Below are 20,613 nucleotides of genomic sequence, written 5' to 3' on the forward strand. Positions count from 1 at the left end.
TACCCCGTGCAACATTTGAAATTTTTATTCGAATCGTCAAACTTTTATTTGGAGATTAATTAAGGCTTTTCTTGTTTTTTCTTTTTTTTTCTTTCTTTCTTCTTTCTTCTTCTTCTTTTTTTTCTGTCTTTTCTCTTTTTTTATCATTTGTTTAATTTCTCAGTAAAATCTTTTTTTCATATTATAACTCCTTTTTCGTATTTTAATTTTATCGATTTATTATTTCTGAATGTATAACTATATGTATATACACACACACACATATATGGTTATGCATATGATGTATATGATATATATATATATATATATATACATATATGTCAATATATGCACCAATTGATTTGATATATACGATATTAGCTTTTATATGTTAATTAAAAATTCAATATAACGTTTAACATTTTTGTTACTTCTTGTTAGGAAATTATCGGTAATAATGTATGAATTTTAAGAAAAAGAAATAAAAAAAAAAAAACAAAAACAAAAAAGAAAATAAAAAAGAACAAAAAAAATTATAAAAAAGAAAAGAAAAGAAAATTCGTTTAAAAAATCGTCATTGCTCAGTCGATAACTTAACAAAGTAAAACAAACGAGCTAAAAAAAAAAAAAAGGAAGGAAACGAAAATAATCTCTCTTGATAAATTTCTATCTTTCTCAATATCAACGAGATAATATATTTTTGATTACTTTAAAGAAATAATTTTTACAACGATACGATTTTCTTTTTGCCAAATCGAAATGTCGGTAATTAAAACGTACTATGAGTTACTTAGTTGTGACACGTGATCCCACGTGCCTTCTCTTCATCCTTGTCACTCGATGTTATAAAATGACTTTTATTTTTTCGGCGTAAAATTTTTCTTTATAAATTAAAAAAAAAAAAAAGAAAGAAACAATAGTATCATCCGTGAGAAATAAATTTTTTACGATTATAACATTCCCAAATGTATTATCAATTTTTCTATATAAATTATAAATTTAACGAATAGCACTGTTTCGATCCTCTCTATGTTCCCCTGCATCCCCTCCAATTCACTCCATCCCGTGACACTCACGTCTGTCTCTCTTTTTATCGACGTAGTAGTAGCAGTATCTTCTGCTACTCAGTGGATTTAGGACGAAGCAGAGATATTAACGTTTCTTTTGAAGTGAAAAATGTATTCGAAAACTATCGGCAATCGCCAAGCGGTTCAAGAACATGTTTTGGCCGTTTCTAGAGATTTCGTTTCTCAGCCTCGACTTAGTAAGTGGGACAATTATTTGTTTATAAAAATTTTTTTAATTTACGATATTAAATCCTTTCGTATCGAAGCATCTACTATAAACTGGGCGTAGCATTTAATCGATTCTACACGAACAAGTCAGCTGATTCCAAAAATTTTAACTATCTTTTTTTTTTCCCCCAATTTATTTACATTTATTTATAATTTATTCGATTATACTATAACTTTAACTGTATAAATTTTAATTTTATTATTTCATTATATTCAAATATCATATTAATATTAATTCGAAAATTTTTATATTTTCGGAATCTTTTAACGTGTCATGTGACTAAAGATAGCTATATGTTGTCTGTAATTTTGGAACTTTGTGATATTTTAATATCACTGATGTTTTTCGATTTATTCGTAAATATTATATTTTTACGGAAATACGAACAATATATTTTATTAATTACATTTGAACGATCTTTTATGAATAATACGTTTAACCTAAAAATTGTTAATTTTAATATGATAATAATCTATTACAATGATATAAAATGTTTTATAAGCTTACTTAAAATTGTCATTATTAAATGGCAATTATAATATTTTCAGCCTATAGAACTGTTTCTGGTGTCAATGGACCATTGGTGATATTGGATGAAGTTAAATTTCCAAAGTATGCTGAAATTGTACAATTAAAACTGTCAGATGGGTCCTTACGATCTGGACAAGTTTTGGAAGTTTCTGGTTCTAAAGCTGTAGTACAAGTATTTGAAGGTACTTCTGGAATCGATGCAAGAAACACTCATTGTGAATTCACCGGTGATATCCTTCGAACACCGGTGTCTGAGGATATGCTGGGTCGTGTATTTAATGGATCTGGAAAGCCAATAGACAAGGGTCCACCTATTCTCGCTGAAGATTTCTTAGATATTGGTGGACAACCAATTAATCCTTGGTCACGTATTTATCCAGAAGAAATGATACAAACTGGAATTTCTGCTATAGACGTTATGAATTCTATTGCTCGTGGTCAAAAGATTCCTATTTTCTCTGCTGCTGGTCTTCCGCATAATGAAGTAATGATATTTATTTTTTAACCATTTACACAAATTTATACAATATTTATATTTTAACATTTTATAATATATTTTTGATAGATCGCTGCACAAATCTGTCGTCAAGCTGGTCTTGTCAAAGTACCAGGAAAATCAGTTTTAGACTCTCATGAGGATAACTTTGCCATAGTATTCGCAGCTATGGGTGTAAATATGGAAACCGCACGATTCTTCAAACAAGATTTTGAAGAGAATGGCTCTATGGAGAATGTCTGTCTTTTCTTAAATTTAGCTAATGATCCTACTATTGAGAGAATTATTACACCACGATTAGCTTTGACAACTGCCGAATTTTTAGCATATCAGTGTGAAAAACACGTGCTAGTCATTCTCACTGATATGTCTTCATATGCTGAAGCTCTTAGAGAAGTATCAGCAGCGCGAGAGGAAGTACCTGGTAGACGTGGTTTCCCTGGTTACATGTACACAGATTTGGCGACCATCTATGAAAGAGCAGGACGAGTTGAAGGACGTAATGGTTCTATTACTCAAATACCAATTCTTACTATGCCAAATGATGATATTACACATCCTATTCCTGATTTGACTGGATATATTACTGAAGGACAAATATACGTGGATCGTCAATTACATAACAGACAAATTTATCCACCAATAAATGTCCTCCCATCACTTTCTCGTCTAATGAAATCTGCTATTGGAGAGGAAATGACACGAAAGGATCATTCTGATGTTTCAAATCAATTGGTAAGTGTATTAATTATATGATTATATTAAAATGAATATATAAATAATCTTTTTGATTTAGCTATTAGATTTTGTTTCTTCAGAATATATAAATTAATAATTATATTTCAGTATGCGTGTTATGCTATTGGAAAAGATGTGCAAGCTATGAAAGCAGTTGTAGGAGAAGAAGCTTTAACTCCTGATGATTTGTTATATTTGGAATTTTTAACAAAGTTTGAAAAGAATTTCATTTCACAAGGAAGTTATGAAAATCGTACAGTTTTTGAATCATTGGATATTGGTTGGCAATTGCTTCGTATTTTCCCTAAGGAAATGCTTAAAAGAATCCCAACCAGTACTCTTGCTGAATTTTATCCAAGAGATTCTCGTCATTAATTTTTATTAATCCATGATTTAAAGCACCTCGTGTATTAAGTAACCGACCCTAAAACAATAAGAACAGAATACATATGTCTGACATAGTGTCAGTTTTTCATTCGGTTGTACAACTATATATAATTATAATATGTTATTGAAAATAATTTATGCCATTACATAAAAAGGAAAAAAAAAATAGATAAAAAAAAACTGTTTTTGTTGGATTATGAAATATGAGATGTATTCTTATATTTAATAGAAGTCTAACATAATTCTTAAATATTAGTGAATCAATTTTAGAATGGTATATGAAATTATATTTTGCATGAAAATACTTTATATGGCATAAAGATGAAATATGTTGGTATATAGAAAGAAATTAGTTTTGAAAAAAAAAAAAAAAAAAAAAAATTAAATAAAATAAAAGTGCAATCTTGTTTCAGATTGTTCATTTTTATTCGCAGAAAATTTTAATTGTAAAGTGTAATATATATAATATTCAGTATTGATATAGTGCAGAAGAATATATCTTTGAACATACTTTACATGTGTGCACTGTATTATAATAAGAAATTTTGAAATGCTTTGTGTCCATTCCAAAAAGCTTACATTTAACAGTACCTATGTACAGGTAAATCTACAATGTTATGTAAAATATAAAAATGTATTGTTCATAAATGTATATGTGAAAAATAGAAAATTGAAGAAATACCTTAAAAATGTTTTCCTTTAATATCATATTTTTTTTTTTGTTTATAAAAATTCAAACAAAATATAGTGAACTAAATAATACACTAGTCCCTAGTAAAAAAGTAACTAGCAAAAAAGGAACAAGATTTTTTTTTTACACATTGCATTAAGCTTATTTAATAATGTTTTCAATATATATATATATATATATTTTTTTTTTTTTTTTTAATTTATAAAAATATATATATATTTTTTTTTTATTTATAAAAATATATATATATTTTTTTTAATTTATAAAAATATATATATATTTTTTTTTATTTTTTTTTTTTAATATTATAACATAAAATAGCAGACGAATATGATATTTCAATTTTATTTTCGTAGGTAATTTTCTGTCGCGGCAACTTCAGTAAGGACATCCTTATTTCGAGTTGAGCTTCAACTCAAAACGAAGAAAACAAGGTGGCATATTGTATGATTTTGTACACGTGATTACATTTCGTATGTAGGTATTTTCATACCTATTGAACATTATATTTCAGTGATACAAAAATAAGAAAGAAAATCATTAGAAAAATAAAAGTTAACTAAAGGTAAAGTGAACATTTATATTCCATTATTCATAGATAATTTTTTTTTCTAGTAGGTTATTCTTTTACCGCATAGGTGATTATAATACAATGAATATATATTAGACAATTTTTTAAACATTATAATCTTTTAAAAAGTAAATTTTCTTTTCACTTAATTTACGTGCATACGATAAAATGGATGAATATTTTTAATTTATTGAAAATAAAAAAAATGATGTTTACAAAAAGTAAAATGTCCGTCATCAGAAGGTCAAACATACAAAGAAATGTTTTAACGAAATTTAAAAAATAAACATTCTGTTTTTAATTTAAAAATAATCGTTTAATCTAAAACAAATAATACCTATATATATATATATATATATAGGATATATAGGGTATATATATATTATATATATATTCTATATATATATATATAATTCTATATATATATATATATATATAGAATTATATTTTACATAAATATTTATTCGCATAAAAAATTTATTATTCATACACGAAAAAATATTCAATTTAAGAATACAACGGATTTAAATATATATATATATACACTATCGTTCAAAAGTTTGTAGACACTTATTAATTATAGAAAATTAACGAAATATAATGCATATTATTATTGTTTATCGATATTTTTTCGATAAATCCTATTATAAACATATATTTAATATGTTATAATATTAAATTGCCAAATTTAATTGTTCTTTTTGTTTGAATGAATAAAAGTTTTTCCTGTAGTTCAATTATATTTTCTTGCTTTTGAACGGTTTACAAGACTTTATTATTTCATTTTCTTCGATTTTTGTATTAATTTTTTATGAATTGTATTTCCTGATATGGTCTGCTATTATTTAAAGACATATTTCCAATGATTCAGGATAAAAAAAAGAAAAAGAAAATCACAGATAAAATCATAGCGTCTGCATTGTATTTCTATCGAGTTCAATTTAATTTGAATATACGATGAGTACAATAAAAAAAAGTGAATTAAGTATAGAAATGCAAGTCATAGTATTATCCAAAGAAGAATATTTCATAATAGAAATTGGAAAGTGTAGTATTAAAGTCTTGCGCAAGCTATTGTTTTCAAAAGTACAATGCTATATAGGAGTTTGTTCATCCAAAAAAGGATTTGGAAAATCCAGAAAAAGGACCCAAGCAGAAAATCGTCACATTGTAATTATTTCTAAGAGAAATAGAAAAAGTATAGCTCTTGTAATAGCTGCAAAAGTTAATAAGTACAGGAATACAATGATTTTAGTATCAACGATAAACAGGAGTTTTAAGAGGGACGATCTTCTTCATGACCGTGTTGCCGTAAAGAAATCATTGTTTGAGGAAATAAAATAAAAAGAAAAGACTTTAGTATGACATAAAAATTGGACATTAAATGAGTGGTCTGATGAATTCAGATTTGAATTGTTTTGAGTCCAAGTGGTTTGTTTTCGTTCGTCTGCAAATTAATAAAAAATTAATTCACGCTTGTGTGATACACACCATTAATCGAGGGTATCATTTTGTTATGATATGGGAATATTTTGGCAATAATATAGCGGGAGATTTGATCAAAATCAATGGTATTTTAATGAAAGAAACTTATTTAAAGATTTTGATAAAGCAGGCAATTCTATTTGGACAATAATTTTACATTCATACAGAACAACGACACAAAACATAAAGCTACAAATAGTATGAACTATTTCAGTAGTATGAAATTTTTTTTTTATTTAAAACAATTAAAAAAAGATTCTAATTTAAAAATAATGAAATTAAAAATCCCAATCTTCTGATTTAAATCTCATTGAAAAACTGTGGGATCACTTGGACATAGAGGTTAGAAAACAAGTCCAAGGATGTCTCTGAGAAATATCTTTGGAAATTTTTGCGAAGTGGAATGGATCAATATTGAAAGTGAGATATTGGAAAATTTAATAGCCAGAATAACACAACTCGTAAACACGACGATATATAGGAGAAAAATATATCATTATTTTTTATTAATATTGATAAGATATTTACTCAATTATTATTGAAATATTTTCTAACATTATAAAAAATAATATACACGAAGTGAATCAAATTTACCAAAGATTTCATAATTTTTTTCAACCAGATATAAGAATAAAGAATAAAGAATAAAGTTCACACTTATGAGTGGTAGTGTGTGTGTGTGTGTATATATATATATGTTTGTAGATTTTGCAAAATTTTACATGATGAATTATTTTACATTAAATTATACATTGAATTAGTTCATTAAATGCAATTAAAAAATTATATGATGAAGAGTTTAATCACCTGTTAATAATTTTCAATTCATAATGCTACATTGTATAATAATGTTAAAAACAAATCAAATTGTTTTTCTTCCATTTAATTGATATCATATATTCAAATAATTAGATTTACAATTCACGCATGGTTATCATGTCGTACGCTTTCTAATAGCGATCAACCGCAAAGAAAATGGTAAAAGTTGTCACGATTTTCTTTCTTTTTTTTCTTTTTTTTTTTTATCGAGGTAATCTATTCTAACATACGTTATACACAAATATATTACATTACAAAAGAACATAAAGCATTACTTAATAATTTAAATATCTCTAAATATGTCATTTAAAGAAAATAAATTTTTAAGAATGTAAAAATAAATATATTTAATATTTATAATTTATTTATTAAGTAAACTTTAATATTTCTTTAAAAAAATTATATTTATAAGAAAAAGAAAAAACGTAACATAGTAGAAAGATTTTGCCTCATAAAAACATATATATTTATATATATATATATATACATACACACATATGTATACATATATATATAATACATCACAAACGAATAGGGTGAAGGGGAGGAACAGATGAAGAATCTTAATACATTCTTAACAGATTGACACACAATAACGTCCGGCATAAAACGCTAATGGCTTTCAATAGGATTAATTTATAAGTCGTGCACATACACAAAACGCGCGCGTACGTACGTACAGCATACGTAGACACATACTCATATACAAAAATATGTATGAACACTACCTACCTAATTCGTAACACCATCCACGCTATCTTAAATTACCTTTCGTCGTCTACGTTCGTGTAACGTTGACAATGAGGACAGAAATTAAGAAATCGAAGCAATTTGCACGCATCGTCTTACATTAAGTATAGAGCGCAAGAGAGAGAGAGACAGAGAGAGACAGAGAGAGAGAGAGACAGAGAGAGAGAGAGAGACAGAGAGAGAGACAGAGAGACAGAGAGAGAGAGAGAGAGAGAGAGAGAAAGAGAAATATATATTTCGTGCGAAAATTGAAGGTCTTTACATAATACGAAATAAGATATCTTCTCTTTTTTTTTTTTGCAAATATCGTGCAAAATGAATTTGTTCGATTTAAATTCATTTTTTGTTCTACCTCTTTTTTTTTTTTTTTTTTTTTTTTTTTTTTTTTTTTTTTTTTTTTACGCTAAAGAAAAAAAATGTTTCTTTCCAATATCGCATTAATTGCGAATATGAAATAATTTATAGAATTATTATCTATCAGCAATTCTCAATTATTTCTACGTTTAAATATATTTTTCATTATACTGTCACAAGGTTTTGCATTATGCGATAGCACGTAGCGTTGCCATCATAAAGTTGATTGGCCGTTCGAAAGTAACGCCATGTTACGTCGACCAATGAGAAGCTAAGCGATAGCAGGCGCGCGAGCGCAGTATCTTTTCAAAATGTAAGCATTTCGATTTGCAGTTATTTTTTCTTTTGTTTTCTTTTTGTTTCTTTCTTTATTTCTTTTTTTTTTCCTTTTTTTTCTTTTTTTTTTCTTTTTTTTTCTTTTTTTCTTTTTTTTTTTCTTTTTTTTTCTTTTTTTTTTTCTTTTTTCCTTTCTTTCTTTTTCTTTCGTTGCTAACCTTTTATTGCAATAATATTACACGCGTAAGACGGACGGGAGGGAACGATGACAATGAGAATTATGGTATGAGAATCTCATGTCGAATGTTTTTTTTAATGATACTATGACGACGCAACCTTTCACTATGATTGCCGTATGGCTTTCAGATCCGAGCGCAGTAACGGAACGATTCTCGTCGCGTACGTTTCAAATCTTATCGTAAATCTATTATATTTGTTTTCTTTTCGTCTTCTCTTTTTTTTCTTTTTTTTTTTCCCCCGTAATCAAAGTCCTTGTGAATTTTTCTGGTTTTATTTTTCTTTTTCCTTTTTTTCTCTCTTTCGGACGTGCTTTTATTTATTTATTTATTTTTTTTTGTTGCATCATCTAAACCATTTTATTCTTCTTTTATTATTATTATAATTTTTTTTTTCTTTCACTATCGCAATATATAATTTTTTTTTTTTTCGCATTCAATTAGATAAACGGAATAATTGATAAATGTGTCTGACTAAATGTTAAATTACATCACGAAAGTACATACATATATATATATATAATATATATATGTATATATATATATACATAGGTTTATTTATTTTTAAACGATAAAATGAGAGAAAAACATTAATGATAAATAATTCTTATAAATAATATATGTGTATATATATATAAAAGGGGACTATTACACCACCGATATTTAGCAACATTTTATCAAACATTTTTCTTCGTTCCGTAATAAGTCACCTAAAATGGAGTAAGGTTTATCGATATAAATAACTGTTTATCAATATATTTAAGAAGACACATCCAAAAAGAAACCGCAAAGACAATATTCATAAAATTATTTATGCAATATATATATATATATATATATATATATATATATATATATATATAAGGAAAAAAAAAAGAAGAACAAGATATCGAGAAGAAATATGGATACTTTTAATGATTAATATCGAATCCGAACAATCGTATTTATCGTGAATAAGAAATTGAAAGATAGAGAGAGAGAGAGAGAGAAAGAGAGATAAACAGAATAAAAGAGAAAAAAAAAGAGTTAAGATACGTTATGAAGATAATGTAGAAAAATTTTGTAATAGAAAAGAATTCCATTGAATGCCATCAGAAATGAAGAAGGGCATTCACGGGTTCTATCGTACGTACGTACCTACGTATATTCGTTTGTTCGTTCGTCGTTCATTCGTTCATTCGTTCGGTCGTGTATCGAAAAGTCAGTGAACTGTTCTCGGACTCTCTCGAGGAGAAGGATCGACGAGAGGAGGAGGTGGTGGTGGTGGTGGTGGGTGATCGTGATAGTGGTGGTGGTATTGCTACTGCCGCTGGTGGTGATGTGGTGGTTGTTGTGGCCGTATAACGTTGTTACTTAACGCAAACCGATAGAGAAAGTCAGAAGGATATAGAGTATCGTGTCAAATCTTTCTCGTTTATAAACTTCGCGTGTCATTGGCAAAATTGGTGAAAAAAAAAAGGCGAAAATCGGTGAAGCAAAAGGAGGAAAAAAAAAAGAAAAAGAAGAAGAAAAAAAAAGGCAAAAGAAAAAAAATAAATCAGAAAAATAAAGAAAAAGGAAAAAAAAAGAAAAAAAAACAGTAATCGATTTAAATTTAGAAGGTTGAAGGGGATGATGTTAAAAATTCATTGACTTTTTTTTTCTCTCTCTCTCTCTTTTATTTGATCATTCCGTGTGACACGTTTTTCTATTGTCATCTTTTATTGTATTACATATATATATATATATATATACATATTACATATATATATGTAAATGTAATACGTCAGTTCGTCAGATATACACGATAAATGGCCGAATTGATTCGTTCACCTTGTGATTGTGAGAGTAATAAGTGGTAACAGTTTCGTCCGAAGCCACGTGCAGAAGGAAGGAAGGAAGGAACGAAGGAACGAAGGATTGGATTCCAGAAAAAGAAGTGTTCTTTTCACATAGGGGAAAAAAAAATAAATAAAGAAGATATATATATATATATATATATAAAGGGAGAGAAAAAGAAAGATTAGTTCTTTCGAACGAATAGAAAAGTGAAAAATTATAAAAATAAAAATACAAATAACTTTCTCCTTCTTTTCTTTTTTTTTTTTTTTTGTTTCCGTTTTTTTCTCTCTCTTTCTTTATAAAAATTCTAGTAGCAGTTTTCTTTTATTTTTTTTTTTTTCTTTCTTTCTTTCTTTCTTTCTTTCTTTCTTTCTTTTTTTCCCTCCCTTTTCTTTTGGAACCACCTGATGATTATCGACGGAACAATGGACGGTCTCATCGAGATTTTCGTCTTCTGCGGAGTGCTTTACTATTTTTTCAATACCAGGTAATAATATTATGATATTTCGTGTGATTAATTTGTAAAAAAAAAAAAGAAAAAAAAAGAAACTGTCCACGCGTTATGATGATGCGGTAAAAGATTTTTTCCGATTTATAACTAATTAGAAATCATTATCGGTGTCGTATAATTGAAAGAAGAAAAAGAACCCTTTTGTGAGAGAACCCTTCGAATTAAAAACGAGAATGAAAGTGATCAATTACCTCCCCCATTTTTTTCCTTTTTTTCTTTTTTTTTTTCTTTTTTTTTTTTTTTTTTTCATTTTTTTTCTTGTATCTCAAAAAGACTAAACGCGGGAAAATTTCCAAACGAAGAAAAAATAGTAGAAGAAGAAGAAAGATAAGAAACCAACTCTATATCTCGATTCAAGATTATAGAGTTTGTTAGTAATGTATTCTCTATTTTCTCCTTTCCTTTATTTTCTTTCTACAATCATCTGCGCGTAATCTTTATTTCCATGGACTTTGACGGTTTATTGTTACGCGTCTTTTATCGGTCTTATCAATGTTTTATTATTCATAACAAATACAAAGTGTCCTATACGAATTGCGATTTATTTAATTTAAAAATGGTTTTTCTCATTTATTCAATATATAACATGGACGGGATAATTGTTATCTTCTCTTTCTCCCTCTTTCTCTCTCTCTCTCTCTCTCTCTCTCTCTCTCTCTCTCTTTCTCTCTCTCGCTATTACATATATCGCTCACAATATATTTTCTCTAAAAAAATTTTTGAATTCGTCAAATGAAAAAAGAAAAAAGAAAGAAAAAGATTAATCCTATATTCTGTTCTAGAGTGATTTAATAAAATATAATATCATATTTATATAAGTGTCATACGATATTGAAAAAAAGAAAGAGAAAAAAGCATTGCGCAAGAGACTCTTTTTTGTGATTTGACGATTTCACGACTTTGCAACCGCATTATCATCTCAGTTAATAATTTAATTCCAAGGATTCTCTCTCTCTCCCTCCCTCCCTCCTTCCTATATATTTCTAGGGACTGCATAATATTAATAATTTTATAAATATTAATAAATAATTTTATAAATATTAATGATCAATTTTAGAATTAATTCAGCAAGAATTATATTAAAGCGATTCCTTCGTTGAATAATCTTATATTCTTATTTATTAAATTTTATAAAAATTTCGTTAAAATGGTCAATAATATTAATGAAATTAATTTTAAATAAGAAATGTCCGACGATTATTTATTTCTTTATTCTTCTTATTTTTTCCGCCGACACCCTGCCTCTTCCCATTATCCAAACTCCTCTCCCACTTTTACGATTTATTATTACTAAGCATTACAGTAATAGTATGACTTGTTACTACGTGACAAAGGAAGTATATATTCAATGATAATGATAATAATAATAATAATAATAATAATAATAATAATAATAATAATAATAATAATAATAATAATAATAATAATAATAATAATAATAATAGTAATAATAACAACAACAATAATAATAATAATAATAATAATAATAATAATAATAATAATAGTAATAATACATTATAATAATTAATAATTCGTAATTTAATATTCATTACTGGGACGTTCAAAAACAGCAAGAATACTTGAAAATAATAAAATTTCATATGAATGTTCATCCAAAAAATATAAGTAAAACGACGATAAATAAAGATATCGGATAAAGTTTAATTATAACGAAATTATTTTTCAGATGAAAATCATTTGGCTTTTTCCTTTTTTTTTTTTTTATATAGAATATGTTGGCATTATAAAAATTAAAAAAAATTAAAAAAGGAAAAAGAAAAAATGAACTTTGAACTGATCTTGATTAAATCCATAACAACTTCGATAAATAAAAATCAATATATGCCGTAATATTTTCGATTTTTAAATCGGATGGTTGTTTATCAAAAATAATGTTCGTATTTATCGAGATAATAAATTTCTAACGCTATTAAAAAAAAATAAATTATTCTTAGCCCATAATATACATAATAAGTACATATATATGTGTACATAGAATCTGTAGATACAGTTAATACACAATCATAATGCACAATACATAATCTACAATCTGTATATATGTATATATATATATATAAACTTAAAATAACACTAAAAGTTTCGCGTACGAACTAACAAATAATTTTATTGCGATAAAATAAAATAAGATTTAAATAAAATTCATATATGAATTAATTATTCGTATTATATTTAAATATACAATTTAAAACTATGGTTGAATTTAATAATAAATAATTCTAATATAATGAACCATTTTATTAACAAGAATGCATATAATATGGCTGACGCGAAAATATGATTTAATTGCACAATGGGAAAATATGATTTTGTTTATAAGAAATGTGAATTGTAAAAAGGATTATTGTTCCCAAGACTATTTGTAATTACAAATAGGAACTTGTTTACGCATTTTATTTTTGTTGATTACGATTGTGATATTTTAACGATTTAAGAAAAGTCTACTGCATCTTACAATCTATATATATATAACATGTACATATGTATATATATATATATATATATATATATATATATATACTTATTATGTATATTATGAGCTAAAAGAAATTTATTTTTTTTATATATTTTTTTTATTTTATTACATATCTTTTTATTTTATTTTATATAATAATTTTTTAATATTTACTCTTCTTTTCTTTTCTTTCACAGAGCTACAAATATGGTAGATGTACTTTTTATGCGTCTTCATGAAGTTTATGAAAAATGGGATAGCAAGACGGATTTAAGAAGAAATAGCGGAACAGCATCAAGCGGAACAGCATCAAGCGGAACTTCGTCTCCATTTTCTGCAGGCGGTATGATAAATATATATATTTTGACAGAAACATATAACTCGTAACGCAGAAGTATTGTAAAAAAGTGTAGTTGCAAAAAAAAAAAAGAATAGAGAAAAGAAGATACGAACTTTAAACGACTTACTTGACGCACATGGAAAGATTGAATAATAATTCTAATAAATTTTTTTTTTTTTCAATCGATTAATGTAAATATCGAATTTAATTTATTTATTGTGAAATAGAAACTGTAAATAAGAAACTATAAAGTAAGACAACTTACGTTTAAGATCTTCGACGTGCAGGACGAGAGTATCAAAGGAGACGTGATTTTGAGTGGAGGAATGAATTAAAATATTCGAGTTTGTACGATGCTAAGATAGAGAAAGATTCGACAGTTTATTACAAGAGTTTACGTTTATTCGTACAACCTTATTGCAGTAGTTGTATACAACCATCTAAGGTAGGTGACAGTTTTTTCTTTTTCCTCATATGTGTGTGCACGCATGTGTGCATGTATATATGTTTGAAAAATAGTCAAGTTATTTCTCTCTCTCTCTCTCTCTCCCCCCCCTCTCTCTCTCCCCCTCTCTCTAAGTTTACAAATATCATAATATTATTAAAACATGTTTAAAGCAAAAAACTTGAATATAAATGAAAGCAATTTAAATAATTTCTTAAATAATATATATATATATATATATATATATATTTCCTTGTATATTTATTGTTGTGTTGAAAATATTTCATCATTAATTCGTTCTCTATTAATTCCTTTTTAGAATTTTTCATGTAGAAAAGAAAGCAATGAACAGCCATACGGCGTGAATATGTTGACGGTAGATTCTGGTCCTGGATTGTTTTCTAAATTTTTTTGTCATTTCTTTTATATTTACGGATTGAAGACATATGATTATCCAAAATTAACGGAGACAGTAAGTAATATTAATATATATACTTTTTAATTTGTTAAGAAAGATTTGATTCTGAAACAATAAATATCATTTTTTTTAGGTATTGAATGATGATAAATTAAATGAAATCTTCAAAATAGCTGCTTGGGAAATAGCTAATAATGATGGCTATAGTGAAAAGCAGGCCATGACGAATGTTAAAGATAGAGCTAAAACAATACTTTTACAGATGGAAAGTAGAATTAGTAATACGCTACTTAAAATTACTGCATGGATTCTTTACAAATTATTACCTTGTTTCTTACGATCAGCTATTATTTTTCCACCACAAATAGAAGTATTAAAAAAGGCCAGTGATACTGGTTTGCCTTTAATTTTTTTACCTCTACATCGTAGTCATTTGGATTATGTTATGATAAGTTTTATTCTTCTTATGCATAATATCAGAAATCCATTGATAGCTGCTGGTGATAATTTAAGAATTCCTTTTTTTGGGTATGTTTTTCTTTTCTAACGTGTATATGCATGTCAATGAAAGATAATTTATAAATAAGAATTATTTAAATTTCCAATAGGTGGCTTCTTAGAGGTTTAGGTGCTTTTTTTATAAAACGCCGTATTGATCCATCTGCAGGTCATAAAGATATTCTTTATCGTGCTGTTCTTCATACATATATTATAGAAAGTCTTCGAGCTGGTCATAATATAGAATTCTTCGTGGAGGGTGGTAGAACAAGAACTGGTAAACCATGTATGCCAAAAGGTGGCATCCTAAGTGTGATTGTCGACGCCTATATGGATGGTATAATTGATGATGCTTTAATAGTACCAATTGCAATGAACTATGAACGTCTAGTAGATGGAAATTTTGTGAGAGAACAATTAGGACAACCCAAAAAAATGGAAACATTTGGATCAACAATGAAAGCTATATGGTCTACATTAATGGGAAATTATGGCATTGTCAAAATTAATTTTTGTGAACCATTTTCACTTAGTGTAAGCAAAAAATATTAAATCTAATAATTTTCTATTGTATATAATAATCTAAAAATTATATACTATTATATACAATTATATACAAATAAATAACATATTATATATAAAAATTATATAACATATTATATACAAATGTCTAAAAATTTATAAATTTATTTATTTATTTATGTTACTAGAAAATGTTGAAGTCGTTTCAGAAAAACCAAAACAATGTAAAACATCAAACGGGAAAAAAGATTCTCAAGCACACAATGTCCAATTCATCTCTATATGGAACTGATTTCGTAGCAGAAGAACATCGTCAATTAGTTGATAACATTGCGCGTCATGTTGTATATGGTGTGTAAAATAGATTATATGTAAACTGTTGTTAACATTTTAATCGAGGTTGATTAATAATGATTAATTTACTTTTCAGATTGCTTTCAATCTACTCCTATTATGTCAACAAATATTGTTGCTCTCTTACTTTTAAATAAATTCAGAGATGGATGTACATTAGACGAATTGGTGAAATCATTTGATGTAATCAAAAAAAAATTTAGAAACAAAAACGTGGATATGGCATTTTCTGGCAAAACCATTGACATTATAAATCATGCAGTTAGGAACATAAAATTATTTCTTCTTTGAAAATTATAAGTTAATGAGAATAGAGAAATACGTAAATTTCTCATTTTCAGTTGAATATCTTGGGCCCAGAATTAGTTAAGCAACAACAAGAAGAAATAACAGAAGCTGTGGATGGGCAGCTTATCAAATCAAATGTCATTGTAATTCGTCCCGTATCGATATTACCAAATTTAATCGAATTATCATATTACAGCAATTCTATGATATCTTATTACATTATGGATAGTGTTGCAGGTAAGAACATATTTCATCCCAAGTTCATATTATTTTCTCATGTATCTTATATTTTCAGTGACAGCTTTGTATGCTGAATTGAAGTCTGAAAAAAAAGATCTAATGACACTTTCTAAAGAGGATGTAATTAGTATTCACGAAGATGATTTTCTTAAAAAAATACTTAAACTTTGTGATATATTAAGATATGAATTTATTTTTTGCAAACCTTGTGACACACTTAATAACGTCGCTACGAATATTATACGAAATTTTTCATCGATATTTGTTTCAGATGTAAGTTTATATAAAATTTGAGATACTATTTTATTATAATAAAAATTATATCGCAGGAAATTCATACGTCAGACCAATTATGGACCAGAAATTATTTGGGATCTACTCATTTTTTTTCAAATGATGATTATTCAGGAAGATCTATATACAAAGTGAAGAAATGTTTTTTTCGTTTTAACATAAAATTATTAATCTATTGATCATCAATTTTTTCTTATAATTGATTTTATTTTACAGCTTAAAGTAAATCCGGCTAGCATTAATATAATGGAATTTTTACATTCAATGTTACGTCCTTTAATTGATACATATACATTGAGTGCGTATACTTTGAGAAAATTAGTGAGAAGATCTTTATCTGAAAAGGTTTTGCTTCATGAAGTTTTAAATGAAATAAAAACGAATTTGGATAATGGCATCATTAATTACGGTAAATAATATTTAATAAAAATCTGTTTGTTTAATAAGAAAATTTTTATTTATTAAAAAAACTTATGTTATTATTTCAGCTGAAAGTTTGTGTGTTGATCCTATTAAGAATTCTTTTAAACTTTTTGAAAAGTTGAATATCTTAGAATGTGTTCCTCAAGGAAATGTTAAAATATTTTATTTAAAAGTAGACTATGATACAGATGTAGCTATAGAAAACTTTTATCAAGATATAGCAGCATTTAAATGGACCAGAAGTACAGAATAATGATTTCTTTTCATATTACCAATATAAAATTATATAAAATATTGTATATAGGTTTTCTAAGGTGTGAACTATATTTTGTAAGACTTTTTAAATGATATTCTGTAAATTTATAAAAAAGATGTCAAAAATCCTCCATGACGATATGTATACAAAGTTAATAGTTCGTACTTTCTTATTGAAATATGTTTGTACAGTTACAAGGTTTACTGTGTGAAGCTTATATGATATATGTGTATATACACATATATATATATATATATATATATATATATATATACATGCTCACACACACACACACATACACATACATGAGCTTTCAACTGTATCATAGCAAATGCGTGTCAAACTCATAATATAATATTACAATATGTTTTACTGAATATCAATTTATAATTATTCCATTGATAAAAATACTATTATTTTATTTTGTTTAAACCTCATTCAGATTTATTTTTTATGAATAAAATAACAAACAAAATAACTCAAAAAATACGAGTAAAATTGAAATATAAATAATGAAAATAAGGAAAAATTAGTTCTAATAAAAATATTAAAATTTGATAGCTGATGCCATTGGATAACTTCGTCTTAAACCCAGACACTTTTCTCTATCTATAAACAACGCATCTATTTTAGATTTTAAATCTATTTCTAAATTTGCTCTCGTAGACAATAATTGCTGATGTTGAGCTTCAAAAGTTTGTAATTTTAAATTCATATCATGTATCATTATATTTATTGTTTCTACTTCTTTGATCATTCTGTAAAAATGATATAAAACAAAATGATGAAATATTTAGAATATAAAATAAGTCAAAAACTATATTTCATAGTTACAATAACAAACCTTAATTGAGCATAGTCTTTACATGATTCAGCTTCAGGTCTGTGTGATCTGGCTTCAAGACGTGTATGTGCAACTTTTAAAGCATTACTTTTATCTGTAATTGCTTTCTGCATCAATTGTAGATTTTTTTCAATATAGAAAAGTTCTTCTTGAATCTATATTACATAAACATATATATTTTATTAATTATTATAAAAATAAAATATTTCATATATAAAAGTAGTACAGTGTAATAAAAATGTATAATCATTAAATATGCTAGAACAAAGATTTAAAAATACTGAGCTCTATTTATTTCAAATAAAAATAAATTAATTTTTAATTTCAATCATAAATAATATAACTATTGAAAAAGTAGTTTTATATAATCAAGATTTGCTTATAAATCCATATAAAATTTACTTTGTATAAATGTGATTGCACTTTCCCCTTTGCTTCTAGCATCTCTGCTGCTCTTCTGCCTAATGCATTATTAGTCTCACCCCAGGCTTCCCACATATCCAGTCCAACTCCATTTATAGCAATTTCAATGTCATTTCGAAGTTGATTAGATTTTAATCTCTCAGATTGGGATTTTTTGACTGTATTATTTGATGCTTCTGCCCATGACTCGGCTTCTGTGACACTGAATGAAAATTCAATCATTTATAAGACTTAAAGAAATATTGATACAGGATACAGATAATTTTTTTTATAACTACCTAGAATCATATTTTTCAATTCCACCATAATATTGTAAGCCACGACTAAAATTGTTTAACTGATGACACATAGTATCAATGCCAAGCGCAACTTCTTTATTTCTTATATCGATTTCTAATTGATTTTGTACTGCTCTACCGTCAGAAAGCTAAAAAATAAATATAAGAGATGCCAATTAATTTATAAATATAGAAAATAAGATACATCAAGCATTAATATAGCTGTTATTATGTACTTGGTTTATACATTTTTCTGTAAATTGTTCTAAATTTTTCTGACAATTTCTTACAGTTTCAACTTCTTTAAGAAGCGCATTTTCAGCCTGATCGTGTACTAAATCATTACCTATTGATATTTTAGATAAGTGAAATTTAATATAAAAGAATTATAAATATCAATTAATACAAATAAATAATATCATTGACGACGTGATACCATGAACCTGTTCGAGATTCGCGATAATAGAGACACTCTTGAGCTATGTGTAATTGTCCTTCAAGATTTTGAATAGTTTGTTGTAAATTCCGACGACAATCTTGCATTTTTCCATTTTCAATTATTAATCTTTGCAATTCTGAATTTACTTCATTTCGCCAAAATGAAGTATCCGTAATTCTTTCACCTAATTTACGTCCTGTATCCATTTGTCCTTCTTGTACCCTTTCATCTGCTTCTCTATACGAGTATCATTATTTAATATATAAATAACATACATTAAACATTATTAACTTATATTATTTTATTCTTATTTTACCGCATGAGTCGTGCAGTATCCTTTCGTAAGTTCTCCGAATAATTTCTATTAGCATTTGCTTCATTATAAAGTCTGGTTTGATTCTGTACCCAATCATATGGAGTATATCTTGTATATAATGCAGTACGTGCTGCATGAGAAGGATTTCTATCAAAACCAGTTACTAGATTTGGAAATTTCATGGCTTCTGTTGCCATACCACCTGGCATATAACATGGATCCATAAGTTGATTTGTTATAGGTTGCTCAGGTCTAAGAATATTGGAAGTTTTAAGAAATTTTTAAAAGACATTTATTTACTTTAAAAACATAATATAAACACACACACACACACATATATATATATATATATATATACATATAACGTCTTACAAGGGTGATGCTTCTATAATTTCATAACCCAATGTTGGTCGCCAAGGATGTGGACGGGGTGTTTTGTAAAACTCTCCAACTCTGACTGGAACTGGCGGTCCAGCAATTTGTTCCATACAAGGAAGTACTCCCACCGTGCTCCATGGTTGAAGTTGCTACAATAACAATGATTTATATAAAATACAATATAAAAGTATTATAATAAAAATGACTTGCAATTTAATTACAGGTAATACATACAGAATAAAATATAGTTTCTTTTTTTTCATTTCCTGTCTTCGTATTATTCATTATGATTGACGAAGTCAATTAATTATATAATAATAATAATACTATAAACAAATTTTATATTATATAAAAAGTGTATTTATTAGACAAACATTTCTATATCCTTCTTTCTTAATTTATGCATACATGTGCGTATGTGTTATGCAAATATATAATGTACA

The 20,613-nt window shown here is 26.6% G+C and overlaps 4 protein-coding genes across 6 annotated transcripts; 3 read left to right on the forward strand and 1 right to left on the reverse strand.

Moving 5' to 3' along the window:
* The first annotated feature begins 1,042 nt into the window (after nucleotides 1-1,042).
* Nucleotides 1,043-10,645, forward strand: Vha55 (V-type proton ATPase subunit Vha55). Its single transcript, XM_035879266.2, has 6 exons — nucleotides 1,043-1,243; nucleotides 1,824-2,290; nucleotides 2,372-3,037; nucleotides 3,149-4,028; nucleotides 4,475-4,683; nucleotides 10,379-10,645. Exons 1-4 carry the CDS (start codon nucleotides 1,156-1,158, stop codon nucleotides 3,413-3,415), a joined length of 1,488 nt encoding a protein of 495 aa, XP_035735159.1. The 5' UTR covers nucleotides 1,043-1,155; the 3' UTR covers nucleotides 3,416-4,028; nucleotides 4,475-4,683; nucleotides 10,379-10,645.
* On the forward strand, nucleotides 4,542-18,057 carry mino (glycerol-3-phosphate acyltransferase mino). 3 transcript variants are annotated; one of them, XM_035879218.2, is made up of 13 exons: nucleotides 4,542-4,683; nucleotides 13,612-13,757; nucleotides 14,027-14,199; nucleotides 14,519-14,671; nucleotides 14,751-15,145; nucleotides 15,226-15,649; nucleotides 15,826-15,988; nucleotides 16,068-16,252; nucleotides 16,333-16,516; nucleotides 16,575-16,792; nucleotides 16,849-16,944; nucleotides 17,030-17,222; nucleotides 17,302-18,057. In XM_035879218.2, the coding sequence occupies exons 2-13, from the start codon at nucleotides 13,622-13,624 to the stop codon at nucleotides 17,487-17,489; spliced, it is 2,508 nt and encodes an 835-aa protein (XP_035735111.2). In that variant the 5' UTR covers nucleotides 4,542-4,683; nucleotides 13,612-13,621; the 3' UTR covers nucleotides 17,490-18,057. The 3 variants fall into 3 exon arrangements, with proteins under 3 accessions (XP_035735111.2, XP_035735110.2, XP_035735109.2); XM_035879217.2 differs by lacking the exon at nucleotides 4,542-4,683 and adding an exon at nucleotides 10,700-10,917 and having other exon boundaries at nucleotides 14,042-14,199; XM_035879216.2 differs by lacking the exon at nucleotides 4,542-4,683 and adding an exon at nucleotides 10,782-10,917.
* Nucleotides 5,647-6,033, forward strand: LOC146872361 (uncharacterized). The gene has a single exon (XM_085663204.1). The coding sequence runs from the start codon at nucleotides 5,647-5,649 to the stop codon at nucleotides 6,031-6,033; it is 387 nt and encodes a 128-aa protein (XP_085519330.1).
* Nucleotides 18,040-20,486, reverse strand: LOC118447404 (tektin-3). The gene is made up of 9 exons (XM_035879308.2): nucleotides 20,405-20,486; nucleotides 20,165-20,319; nucleotides 19,793-20,044; nucleotides 19,481-19,713; nucleotides 19,274-19,383; nucleotides 19,038-19,186; nucleotides 18,739-18,961; nucleotides 18,337-18,491; nucleotides 18,040-18,250 (listed from the first exon to the last, which is right to left on the reverse strand). Exons 1-9 carry the CDS (start codon nucleotides 20,453-20,455, stop codon nucleotides 18,040-18,042), a joined length of 1,539 nt encoding a protein of 512 aa, XP_035735201.2. The 5' UTR covers nucleotides 20,456-20,486.
* Between the last annotated feature and the right edge of the window lie 127 nt (nucleotides 20,487-20,613).

Source organism: Vespa mandarinia, chromosome 20 (assembly GCF_050613455.1).
Source record: "Vespa mandarinia isolate Hongniang chromosome 20, ASM5061345v1, whole genome shotgun sequence".
Classification (NCBI taxonomy): Eukaryota; Metazoa; Arthropoda; class Insecta; order Hymenoptera; family Vespidae; genus Vespa; species Vespa mandarinia.

Bases quoted from the DNA above. Each gene is read 5' to 3' on its own strand.
- Vha55 (XM_035879266.2), top strand. From the start codon at position 1,156: ATGTATTCGAAAACTATCGGCAATCGCCAAGCGGTTCAAGAACATGTT. The intron at 1,244-1,823 runs GTAAGTGGGACA...TAATATTTTCAG, and splicing joins CGTTTCTCAGCCTCGACTTA to CCTATAGAACTGTTTCTGGT. The intron at 2,291-2,371 runs GTAATGATATTT...TATTTTTGATAG, and splicing joins CTGGTCTTCCGCATAATGAA to ATCGCTGCACAAATCTGTCG.
- LOC118447404 (XM_035879308.2), bottom strand. From the start codon at position 20,455: ATGAATAATACGAAGACAGGAAATGAAAAAAAAGAAACTATATTTTAT. The intron at 19,714-19,792 runs GTAAAATAAGAA...ATACTCGTATAG, and splicing joins GATACTGCACGACTCATGCG to AGAAGCAGATGAAAGGGTAC. The intron at 19,187-19,273 runs GTACATAATAAC...TTTATTTTTTAG, and splicing joins CAGAAAAATGTATAAACCAA to CTTTCTGACGGTAGAGCAGT.
- LOC146872361 (XM_085663204.1), top strand. From the start codon at position 5,647: ATGAGTACAATAAAAAAAAGTGAATTAAGTATAGAAATGCAAGTCATA.
- mino (XM_035879216.2), top strand. From the start codon at position 10,838: ATGATTATCGACGGAACAATGGACGGTCTCATCGAGATTTTCGTCTTC. The intron at 15,146-15,225 runs GTATGTTTTTCT...AATTTCCAATAG, and splicing joins TTAAGAATTCCTTTTTTTGG to GTGGCTTCTTAGAGGTTTAG. The intron at 16,793-16,848 runs GTAAGTTTATAT...ATTATATCGCAG, and splicing joins CATCGATATTTGTTTCAGAT to GAAATTCATACGTCAGACCA.